Genomic DNA, 12,461 nt, shown 5'->3' with positions numbered 1-12,461 from the left:
ATATATATATATATATATATATATATATATATATATATATATATATATATATATATATATATATATATATATATATATATATATATATATATATATATATATATATATATGTGTGTGTGTCTATGTATATATCCTGCTATATAGCATCGTCTTTTCATTTCGCCCCATTTCGTTACCATTATGTTCCATTCCGACTACACCCTGTGTGTGTTATCAGCATCAATGACGACGTCGTGACTAACTACATTTTTTTCTGTTATTAGTCATGTTACAGACGTAACCTATGTTACAGACGTAAACTACTAGTAATATATGCTTACAACTTGCAAGACACCTTACGTGTGCATGTTGGAACAGGACTACTCCAAGTTCCGTCAGCTTGGCACACGGCAGCAGCAAAGCCGTGTAGTTGATATCCCGTGTCACAGGTGAAGGTGACCCCGTCTGGATAGACGTATGGTCCGAGAGGACTTAGAGCTCCATTAGTTGGGGCCGTAAGAGTCGGACACTGAACCGCTGCAATGAACATTGCAAAGAAATATAATTGCCATCAAACAAGTAGCTAGTAAGGAATTCACAACACTTAATGTGTGCCATTCCCTACGTACGATACGGACGGATCCTGATATATGCCTTTCTTGAAGTTTCTATCATGTTTTGATCATACCCCCATTCCACATAGACGGCGCTCTCACTGTGTTCTCTCCGGGACATGAAATCACACAGTTACCTTCTAATACTCCTTTCATATATGATAAATGCCTGTATACTGTACTACAGTTCTATAAACATCACCACAACTGTAGCATATATAAATTTTCAAGTCATCTTACGTGTGCATGTTGGCACAGGGATACTCCATGTTCCGTCAGCTTGGCACGTCGCAGCAGCAGCTCCGTTCAGCACGTATCCCGAGTTACAGGTGAAGGTGACCCCGTTCGGGTAGGAGACCGCTCCGGTAGGACTCACCGCTCCGTTAGTTGGGGCCGTCCGAGCCGGACATTGAACCGCTGCAATGGAAAGTATGGAAAGGAATAATTCCTATCAAACATATAACTAGACAGAAAATCGACAGAAAACAACATGTTGGCGCATTGAAAGTGACCCTGACCATGTTTGAGTACAGATGTGGTTTGAAATAGCTCGGCTATTTTGGACCGTCAATGATGCTCATGGTCTGGCCGGCTGAAATGGCTAATAGACTTTTATCACAGGGATCTATTTCAGTTCTTCGTATACTTAAAATGACGTCCATCATGTTTAACAAACACAAAATTCACCGAATAAGCTTTTAAAACTCCCTTTGCGATCTTGTAAATGGCTGAAAACATCAATTTATTAAACATCGCTAGCAGATGTAAACTTGAAGTCGTCTTACGTTCACATGTTGGAACAGGGTTACTCCATGTTCCGTCAGCTTGGCACGTGGCAGCAGCAGCGCCGTTTAGCACGTATCCCGAGTTACAGGTGAAGGTGACCCCGTTCGGGTAGGAGACCGCTCCGGCAGGACTCACCGCTCCGTTAGTTGGGGCCGTCCGAGCCGGACATTGAACCGCTGCAATGGAGAGTATGGAAAGAAATAATTCCTATCAAACATAAATTAACTAGAAAGAAAATCGTCAAAAAACAACATGTTGGTGTATTAAAAGTGACCCTGACCATGTTTGAGTACAGATGTGGTTTGAAATAGCTCGACTATTTTGGACCCCAATGTTGCACATGGTCTGGCCGACTGAAATCGCTAATAAACTTTTATCACAGGGATCTATTTCATTGCTTCGGATACTTTAAATGACGTCCATCCTGTTTAACAAACACAAAATTCACCGATTTAGCTTTTAAAACTGTCTTTGCGATCTTGTAAATGGTTGTAAACTACAAGTCATAAAAAATCGCTAGCAAATATAAACTTGAAGTCGTCTTACGTTCACATGTTGGAACAGAATTACTCCATGTTCCGTCAGCTTCGCACGTCGCATCAGTAGCCCCGTTCAGTTGATATCCCGAGTTACAGGTGAAGGTGACCCCGTCTGGATAGGCGTATGGTCCGAGAGGACTTAGAGCTCCATTAGTTGGGGCCGTAAGAGTCGGACACTGAACCGCTGCAATGAACATTGCAAAGAAATATAATTGCCATCAAACAAGTAGCTAGCAAGGAATTCACGACACTTAATGTGTGCCATTCCCTACGTACGATACGGACGGATCCTGATATATGCCTTTCTTAAAGTTTCTATCATGTTTTGATCATACCCCCATTCCACATAGACGGCGCTCTCACTGTGTTCTCTCCGGGACATGAAATCACACAGTTACCTTCTAATACTCCTTTCATATATGATAAATGCCTGTATACTGTACTACAGTTCTATAGACATCACCACAACTGTAGCATATATAAATTTTCAAGTCATCTTACGTGTGCATGTTGGCACAGGGATACTCCATGTTCCGTCAGCTTGGCACGTGGCAGCAGCAGCTCCGTTCAGCACGTATCCCGAGTTACAGGCGAAGGTGACCCCGTTCGGGTATGAGACCGCTCCGGTAGGACTCACCGCTCCGTTAGTTGGGGCCGTCCGAGCCGGACATTGAACCGCTGCAATGGAAAGAAATAATTCCTATCAAACATGTAACTAGACAGAAAATCAACAGAAAACAACATGTTGGCGCATTGAAAGTGACCCTGACCATGTTTGAGTACAGATGTGGTTTGAAATAGCTCGGCTATTTTGGACCGTCAATGTTGCACATGGTCTGGCCGGCTGAAATGGCTAACAAACTTTTATCACAGGGATCTATTTAAGTTCTTCGTATATTTTAATTGACGTCCATCATCTTTAACAAACACAGAATTCACCGAATAAGCTTTTAAAACTCCCTTTGCGATCTTGTAAATGGCTGTAAACTTCAATTTATTAAACATCGCTAGCAAATATAAACGTAAAGTCGTCTTACGTTCACATGTTGGAACAGAAGTACTCCATGTTCCGTCAGCTTGGCACGTGGCAGCAGCAAAGCCGTTCAGTTGATACCCCGAGTTACAGGTGAAGGTGACCCCGTCAGGATAGGCGTATGGTCCGAGAGGACTTAGAGCTCCATTAGTTGGGGCCGTAGGAGTCGGACACTCAACCGCTGCAATACGAATTATAAAAAAAAATTATAGCCACCAAAAAAGAGCTACATAGTAAGAAATTCACGAACTCTATGTGTGCTTTCTGCTGAAACGGTACTGCCATATATACCTGTCTACCGTGAGTGCTAAAATCATACAGTTACCTTCTATTACTCTGTAATGAAGGTTTTCTCACTGCCCGGATATGTTTGTTTTGAGGCCATGTCAACTTGTCCAATCAAAGCGCGTTACGTTTTGAGGATGAATCCTATCTGTGATGAATTTGGCTGGGAAAAGGGGACCGGTCACGATATTTTGCTGACCACTAGCAGTAATGCCCATCTGGGTTGAAGTGTGGCCTAGGGCTCACTTCCGCTCAAAACCCTATATCTGATAAATGCTTGTATACTACAGTTCTCTAGACATCGCTACAATTATATCATGTATCAGTTTTTCAAGTCATCTTACGTGTGCATGTTGGAACAGGATTACTCCATGTTCCGTCAGCTAGGCACGCGGTAGCAGCAAAGCCGTTCAGTTGATACCCCGAGTTACATGTGAAGGTGACCCCGTCAGGATAGGCGTATGGTCCGAGAGGACTTAGAGCTCCATTAGTTGGGGCCGTAAGAGTCGGACACTGAACCGCTGCAATGAACATTGCAAAGAAATATAATTGCCATCAAACAAGTAGCTAGTAAGGAATTCACAACACGTAATGTGTGCCATTCCCTACGTACGATACGGACGGATCCTGATATATGCCTTTCTTGAAGTTTCTATCATGTTTTGATCATACCCCCATTCCACATAGACGGCGCTCTCACTGTGTTCTCTCCGGGACATGAAACCACACAGTTACCTTCTAATACTCCTTTCATATCTGATAAATGCCTGTATACTATATTTCAGTTCTATAGACATCACTAAAACTGTAGCATATATAAATTTTCAAGTCATCTTACGTGTGCATGTTGGCACAGGGATACTCCATGTTCCGTCAGCTTGGCACGTCGCAGCAGCAGCTCCGTCCAGTTCGTATCCCGAGTTACAGGTGAAGGTGACCCCATTCGGGTAAGAGACCGCTCCGGTAGGACTCACCGCTCCGTAAGTTGGGGCCGTCCGAGCCGGACATTGAACCGCTGCAATGGAGAGTATGGAAAGAAATAATTCCTATCAAACATATAACTAGACAGAAAATCGACAGAAAACAACATGTTGGCGCATTGAAAGTGACCCTGACCATGTTTGAGTACAGATGTGGTTTGAAAAAGCTCGGCTATTTTGGACCGACAATGTTGCACATGGTCTGGCCGGCTGAAATGGCTAATAAACTTTCATCACAGGGATCTATTTCAGTTCTTATATATACTTTAATTGACGTCCATCATCTTTAACAAACACAAAATTCACCGAATAAGCTTTTAAAACTCCCTTTGCGATCTTGTAAATGGCTGAAAACGTCAATTTATTAAACATCGCTAGCAAATATAAACTTGAAGTAGTCTTACGTTCACATGTTGGAACAGGGATACTCCATGTTCCGTCAGCTTGGCACGTGGCAGCAGCAGCGCCGTTTAGCACGTATCCCGAGTTACAGGTGAAGGTGACCCCGTTCGGGTAGGAGACCGCTCCGGTAGGACTCACCGCTCCGTAAGTTGGGGCCGTCCGAGCCGGACATTGAACCGCTGCAATGGAGAGTATGGAAAGAAATAATTCCTATCAAACATATATTAACTAGAAAGAAAATCGTCAAAAAACAACATGTTGGTGTATTAAAAGTGACCCTGACCATGTTTGAGTACAGATGTGGTTTGAAATAGCTCGGCTATTTTGGACCGTCAATGTTGCACATGGTCTGGCCGGCTGAAATGGCTAATAAACTTTTATCACAGGGATCTATTTAAGTTCTTCGTATATTTTAATTGACGTCCATCATGTTTAACAAGCACAAAATTCACCGAATAAGCTTTTAAAACTCCCTTTCCGATCTTGTAATGGCTGTAAACTACAATTCATTAAACATAGCTAGCAGATATAAACGTAAAGTCGTCTTACGTTCACATGTTGGAACAGAATTACTCCATGTTCCGTCAGCTTGGCACGTCGCATCAGTAGCCCCGTTCAGTTGATACCCCGAGTTACAGGTGAAGGTGACCCCGTCAGGATAGGCGTATGGTCCGAGAGGACTTAGAGCTCCATTAGTTGGGGCCGTAAGAGTCGGACACGGAACCGCTGCAATACGAATTATAAAAAAAAATTATAGCCACCAAAAAAGAGCTACATAGTAAAAAAATTCACGAACTCTATGTGTGCTTTCTGCTGAAACGGTACTGCCATACATACCTGTCTACCGTGAGTGCTAAAATCATACAGTTACCTTCTATTACTCTGTAATGAAGGTTTTCTCACTGCCCGGATATGTTTGTTTTAAGGCCATGTCAACTTGCCCAATCAAAGCGCGTTACGTTTTGAGGATGAATCCCATCTATGATGAATTTGGCTGAGAAAAGGGGACCGGTCACGATATTTTGCTGACCACTAGCAGTAATGCCCATCTGGGTTGAAGTGTGGCCTGGGGCTCACTTCCGCTCAAAACCCTATATCTGATAAATGCTTGTATACTACAGTTCTCTAGACATCGCTACAATTATATCATGTATCAGTTTTTCAATTCATCTTACGCGTGCATGTTGGAACAGGATTACTCCATGTTCCGTCAGCTAGGCACGCGGCAGCAGCAAAGCCGTTCAGTTGATATCCCGAGTTACAGGTGAAGGTGACCCCGTCAGGATAGGCGTATGGTCCGAGAGGACTTAGAGCTCCATTAGTTGGGGCCGTAAGAGTCGGACATGGAACCGCTGCAATGATCATTGCAAAGAGATATAATTGCCATCAAACAAGTAGCTAGTAAAGAATTCACAACACTTAATGTGTGCCATTCCCTACGTACGATACGGACGGATCCTGATATATGCCTTTCTTAAAGTTTCTATCATGTTTTGATCATACCCCCATTCCACATAGACGGCGCTCTCACCGTGTTCTCTCCGCGACCTGAAATCACGCAGTTACCTTCTAATACTCCTTTCATATCTGATAAATGCCTGTAAAGTATACTTCAGTTCTATAGACATCACCACAATTGTAGCATATATACATTTTCAAGTCATCTTACGTGTGCATGTTGGCACAGGGATACTCCATGTTCCGTCAGCTTGGCACGTTGCAGCAGCAGCTCCGTCCAGTTCGTATCCCGAGTTACAGGTGAAGGTGACCCCATTCGGGTAAGAGACCGCTCCGGTAGGACTCACCGCTCCGTAAGTTGGGGCCGTCCGAGCCGGACATTGAACCGCTGCAATGGAGAGTATGGAAAGAAATAATTCCTATCAAACATATATTAACTATAAAGAAAATCGCCAAAAAACAACATGTTGGTGTATTAAAAGTGAACCTGACCATGTTTGAGTACAGATGTGGTTTGAAATAGCTCGACTATTTTGGACCGTCAATGTTGCACATGGTCTGGCCGACTGAAATGGCTAATAAACTTTCATCACAGGGATCTATTTCAGTGCCTCGGATACTTAAAATGACGTCCATCATGTTTAACAAACACAAAATTCACCGATTTAGCTTTTAAAACTGTCTTTGCGATCTTGTAAATGGCTGTAAACTACAATTCATAAAAAATCGCTAGCAAATATAAACTTGAAGTCGTCTTACGTTCACATGTTGGATCAGAATTACTCCATGTTCCGTCAGCTTGGCACGTCGCATCAGTAGCCCCGTTCAGTTGATATCCCGAGTTACAGGAGAAGGTGACTACGGTCTGGTAGGAAGTCGCTGTGGTACTGAGGGCACCGTTAGTTGGGGCCGTTAGAGTCTGACATTGAACCGCTGTAGTAAAAAAAAAAAGATTTTAATCTTTGACTCTCTATCATGTTTGCAATACATAAATCTTCAAATGTTCAAGCAGTTTTACCAATACTCTGTTCACTCTCTGATCGATACCGGTGAAACGTTGGACACGTCCTGTCAGCTCAGCGCCGGTACTGACTAATTATATGTAACTACTGGTGGTGATTTACTACTCTCCAAGCAGAGGTTGTGGGGGAATGATCGTTACCTTTTTATATATGGCCGTTTTTTTGTCTTGATCCCCACCGTCGGTGGCCGCGGAGCTTCTCTGGCTAATAAATACTGTCTGGCCAATTTGATACTGTCTTTTTGCCACCGAGAGGGATCTGCTTGGAGATTAGTGATTTACACCCATACTAGTAGTACTACGACTGTCATTTGCATTTGTCCCATTGGCTTATCAATGGCTTCTTTTTAACTGGCACAGTATCAGGAAAACGCAGGAAAATCCATAAGCTTCTATATTCCGTGTTAAGTCTAAACATCTGTATTCCTAGATCTTTGTTAGTTTTTTTTAACCCAATATCAGTTCTCATGTAATCCTGCGAGTATTTCATTAGCATATCGTTATCTTTCTGCCTCCCAGGCCGCCTTAAAGAACCTAAACCGTTAGTCATTTATATGCAGCTCACCTAATGTTCGGATAATAATTTAGCCACACAAATACAGCATCGCTGTAAACTTTATACCGCTGCCTCGTTTTTGGTACATTCTTATACAAATTGTACATTTATTTGCCGTCCATTCTTTATTGTAGTTATATTTCAGTCCATACCATGGTATGGAGGAAATATATTGTGTTCTCTCATGTTTCTCCTCCTCCTTCTTCTTCTCCTGCCAAACAGTCAAAGGGATTCAACTCCTCCATCATTCAGCAAAATGACTTGAAATTTGGCATGGAGATAGAGTGGGCCAATACCCCAGGGTTTTCATTTTTTTGATACATGCCTTTGAAAAATTTTTATGAAGGTTTTTTTTGGGCATTTTTCGCCAAAAAATGGATTTTTGGATCCTGAGCCCTGGTTTTACAACCAAATGATCAGAAAGTCGGTATAAGGGTACCTTGAACATGTGTCTACAGAATAGCAGTCACATATTTGGCATACACCACTTCCAAATGACTCATTTGGGGGACTTAAATGGCTATTTCAGGCAAAAAAAGGGCCAAAAGTGCTATACCCACTCCATGTTCTATCTAAGGAATGGCCCGTTCTATCTGCCGTTGGCCATGGAACACGTGTTCTGTTGTGGGTTACCTGAGGTCACATTGCACGTAAGTCGTGCGTAATGACCCACACATTCAATTTTATGTGCCTAAGACCTTCAAAATGTATCAAATCTCATCATTGTTAGTATTTGCATACCTGTAATAAGATTAATAAAGCTTTCGAGATTCAATGTGCTTGTTCTTGCATCTTTGTTCTCAATTACATAGCTACTATATAACTCATTTATTTGAGAATCTTTGCCAGTTTTACACTGGGGTAAGTTTGGAATAGTCTTTGCGTGGGAGGGAGATGGACTGAAATATGCTGTATTTGCTCCCAAGCAAATGTCGGCCTCTCTAGTTCTTTCAATGTATTTTTTTGCTGTTCATGAGGTATTTAATTTTTTGCAAGATATTTTCGATATTTCGTATTTCGATTGCAGAACTAAAACCACGTAGTGTGGCCCAATTTAACCAATCCTCTCCGATTCAGGACCCCTTTTAGGACTACAAATTCCCCTTTCTTTTGTAAATCTACATACGTAACCGATGGAATCTTCTATAGATAGAATAGAGTATTTACTTTGTTTCTATATTAATTTTCCTACCTTTACAGAAGATCGTGTTTCCTGCTTGGCATTCACATTCCTCACCATCACCTTCCCATACTGCCCCAAGCTAAATCGATGTAAAAAGCAAGATAAAGTATATCAGCAAAGCAACATAATAATACATTAAATATAGTTTTTACAGTATGTACAATTGTAATTGCAACTACACTGTCTGCTTTTAGACTATTCAGGGTATTGGCTTAGAGCACTGATACTTCGGTCACAGTTGAAACTTACAGTATGGTAGTATCCGTCTTGATCAGTGCAGCCACAGTCCGCTTGACGGACACAGTCCAGTCCAATCTGTACGTATCCTACATTACACCCGCAGCCTTCCACACAGGGGAGGTTACAGTTGTCTGGGGCGCTGGGGTTCACGCAAGTCGCAGGGCAGGCACTTGTACATGACGAGTAGGCGCTGTTTGCTGGGCACGCCAACGCTGTAATAAAAAAAAAACGAGTCAAAATCTGGTATGACAAAAGATTTTAGAGTAAGGTAATTGTGGGCAGACTAATGGAATAACTTATTTATAGGCACACACATACCTTAACAAGAACCCACGCACCCAAAAAACACACACACTGAAACGCACTTACATTTCAAAAACACACACTCTCATACACGCGCAAATATTCTCATACACAGACACAAACTCTTACACACACTCACACAAACATGGAAACACATACACACACTCAAACACAAACACACACATATAGCATTAGAATCGTACGCACGACAACGTTCTGCAGTTCGCCAGCTGATCGACTCGGACTGCACGCCGGCTGCCACACAGGCGTCAGCGTATGCCTTCAGGTTCTGACACAGCCCGTCAGTTCCGTCCCATGCACACATGTCAAAGACGCAGTCCTCAAAGTAACCCACGGGATCCACAACGCCTTGGCAAGCAGCAAACGGGCCGTTCACATCTTTTATCACGCCGCACTTGTCATCCGCCATCACCTGACTCTCCAATTCCGGGGGACAAGGGGGAGGGGGACCTGTTGGGCCTCCAGAACAACTGGGATGGATTCATGATGCCTTATTACTACAACGGAATGGTGCCTTTTAATGATTTAAGACAACATTATATTATTACCATATTTTTGTTTTGAAAAAGTCTTGTTCGTTGTGCAGATTAAATATAATATTAAATACCCAATAAACCTAACAATAGCACTACTTATCCTAATATCACCAAGAATTCAGGTTGCATACGTTCTTCTACATCTTGTTTTAGAAACAAGAAAACAGGTAACATGAGTCAGAAGTAATTAAAGCCTTTCCATATTTTTTTTTTCATTTATTAGGACAGTTATTCGTGCTGCAAGGAATAAAGAAGAATCTTTCTAGAAAAGTATTTTTAGAGATGTTTTTGATATCGATGTATTTACAATTACCAAAAGTAGCATGGTTTTATTTATGAATATGGACATGGGCATGCATTACTTGTATTCACTTCACTTACTTCATCGTGTTGGTCTGATGTGTATTACCGAAAACGGTCCCGCTCTCTCCATTCAGGTCATCGGATGGGTCATCGTTGAAGTTACCGCAAAGTCCACACGTATTGTTCATGTAACTTCGTGGAACATCCACCTGTAGAAGCATTGTAAAACACATTAACTTTAACATTCTTTTACTAAGAAAAACTTTAATCGATTTGAAGACTTTTGGTTGATTTGAAGTGTGACACCATGTCTGTCTGTCTGTTTGTAAGCATACTGACCCTGACTATGTGACTCCCGTCAAAGGATACCTCCACGCACGAGTCGACAAGCCGTACTCGGACATCAGTTCCAGTCAGGTAGATATCGATCTTGCCTCCTGGTTTGTGGTAGGGAAGCGATGTGGTTTCTCCATTCATCTGTTTGAAAAAAAAAAAAGAATGGTATCATGCATATACACCATACTTCGCAAGCACGCGGCGCGGCGACAGCAGGTTCTGCATCGTGACTTCCATGTTTATTCGGACCCTCAATTACTAAACGCATCCCACTAACTAGAACTCCGTCAAAAGTATCTTGACTAGGAGCAATAGTTGCGAATACACAAACAAAACGAAAGACAGTAATCCCACCGAAGATAAAACCCCTTCACGGAGGTAGAAATGCAGCTCACCTTTACAACTCTGCCTTGAAGAATTTCGATTTCGATCCCGAACGCCATCACGTAGACCTCACGAGTTACAGAAACAGATGGATTCCCGGTTAGGGGTTCGTTTTTTGTCTCCACAGTAAAGTCGCCGTGTCCACAGTCTTTGGCGAACGTATATCTGCACGGGCCTTGGAAATCATACTTCCTTCCGTCGAACGTCGTGTAGTGTGGATCTCCCCATGCCGAGCAGGTGCCTCCGTTTACCGCACATGCTGTACAAAATGAATCATGTAAGATTGGGCAAACACTATAAAGCGACACTATTTGAACACGTCTATCTAAGAAACAGCACTGATGAAGATTTTCATTTTCTTTTTAGCTCGAGAACAACTTACCTGCGCATGTGGGTAAACTTCCACTCCAGGTTCCGTTATCCTGACAGGTTAGAGTTGACTCGCCGACCAATTTGTATCCTGGGTGACACCTGAAGAAAACTACGTCCCCGTAACCACTCACTTCACCGTTTGGGATGGTCTGTGCAGCACAATATACATCTGTACACAGATACGGAAATATGCAGATTAATGTAATACACATGACTGTATACTGAGACAGAAATAACCACCCAGATTTGTAAGTAAGCCCCGTCATTTCCCGCCACTTGGAGGAGCAACTTTGTGTTTGACTTTCCATCTCACGCCCGGTCAACATGACTAGCTTAAAAAAAGGAATAATGCGAGAAAACAGAAATGCAGGTATAATGTCTACATGTTGTATTAATTTTGAAAAAGGTACAAATTGGTTAACCCTCAAACACCCGAAGAAATTACTATTAACTGAAATTTAAACACCTTTATATTTATAATTGGAGATTTGTTCTCTAATTCGTCTTGCCTGAAAATTTGATTATATTGCAACATGTTCATCTTTTGTTTGAGACGTCTTAAATCCATTAATTTTAGCAGTTACTGTTCTTTAAATGCTGATAACTAGTTTTATAATAATGACAGAGCGTCTTATTGCATCTCGGAGGGGAAAGCATCTGGGTAAGTGAGCAGACATTTAATATGTTAAAGGGCCGCTCTTTATATATATATATATATAGTAGGCTATATCGGCGGGGGTGTTTATGTCCATGGCAGGTGAGGGGTCAGACAAAAGGCGGCACCTGGTCCTCCAGGTTGGGGGTTGGGTACAGGGCTGGTCATGGCAACTCCTTCCTGTTAAAATATCCCTTGTCACGGAAAAAGAAAGTCGCCTGTAGTTCCAGAACATACAGCTAGGGGGACGAAACGCATACCACTTATGCCTAACAAAAAAAGCTATTTGTCACCAAAAAAACAAGACCATAGCATGTTTAGGCCAAAAGAAATAAAAACCGGTTCAGCTGCAGTACCAAGGGCAGCCACCAGAAGGTCCATATTTGACATTGAGCTTTGTTTTCTCATGACCTATCAACATAGTATATATTATCATAACAATCCATATAGGCTTTCTGAAGTTATGCTAATCACT

General features: G+C 42.2%; 1 protein-coding gene across 1 annotated transcript in view; it reads right to left on the bottom strand.

Annotated features, from left to right (window-relative positions):
- LOC109466210 (sushi, von Willebrand factor type A, EGF and pentraxin domain-containing protein 1-like) overlaps positions 1-12,154 on the bottom strand; it is a 15,638-nt gene extending 3,484 nt beyond the window's left edge. Inside the window, exons 1-20 of the mRNA XM_019763877.1 lie at positions 12,115-12,154; positions 11,342-11,500; positions 10,971-11,218; positions 10,579-10,716; positions 10,318-10,448; positions 9,587-9,870; positions 9,086-9,288; positions 8,846-8,915; positions 6,836-7,009; positions 6,288-6,464; positions 5,794-5,970; positions 5,168-5,344; positions 4,621-4,797; positions 4,075-4,205; positions 3,581-3,749; positions 2,420-2,596; positions 2,299-2,316; positions 1,926-2,102; positions 834-1,010; positions 340-516 (exon numbers count right to left, since the gene is read on the bottom strand). Coding sequence (XP_019619436.1) covers positions 340-516; positions 834-1,010; positions 1,926-2,102; positions 2,299-2,316; positions 2,420-2,596; positions 3,581-3,749; positions 4,075-4,205; positions 4,621-4,797; positions 5,168-5,344; positions 5,794-5,970; positions 6,288-6,464; positions 6,836-7,009; positions 8,846-8,915; positions 9,086-9,288; positions 9,587-9,870; positions 10,318-10,448; positions 10,579-10,716; positions 10,971-11,218; positions 11,342-11,500; positions 12,115-12,154 — 3,181 coding nt within the window. The remainder of the gene's footprint in view (positions 1-339; positions 517-833; positions 1,011-1,925; positions 2,103-2,298; positions 2,317-2,419; positions 2,597-3,580; positions 3,750-4,074; positions 4,206-4,620; positions 4,798-5,167; positions 5,345-5,793; positions 5,971-6,287; positions 6,465-6,835; positions 7,010-8,845; positions 8,916-9,085; positions 9,289-9,586; positions 9,871-10,317; positions 10,449-10,578; positions 10,717-10,970; positions 11,219-11,341; positions 11,501-12,114) is intronic.
- Between the last annotated feature and the right edge of the window lie 307 nt (positions 12,155-12,461).

This window comes from Branchiostoma belcheri, unplaced genomic scaffold (genome assembly GCF_001625305.1).
Source record: "Branchiostoma belcheri isolate BF01 breed outbred unplaced genomic scaffold, Haploidv18h27 scaffold160, whole genome shotgun sequence".
Lineage (NCBI taxonomy): Eukaryota > Metazoa > Chordata > Leptocardii > Amphioxiformes > Branchiostomatidae > Branchiostoma > Branchiostoma belcheri.
Note: the sequence above shows the minus strand (reverse complement) of the source record. Positions and strands in the feature narration are given on the sequence as shown.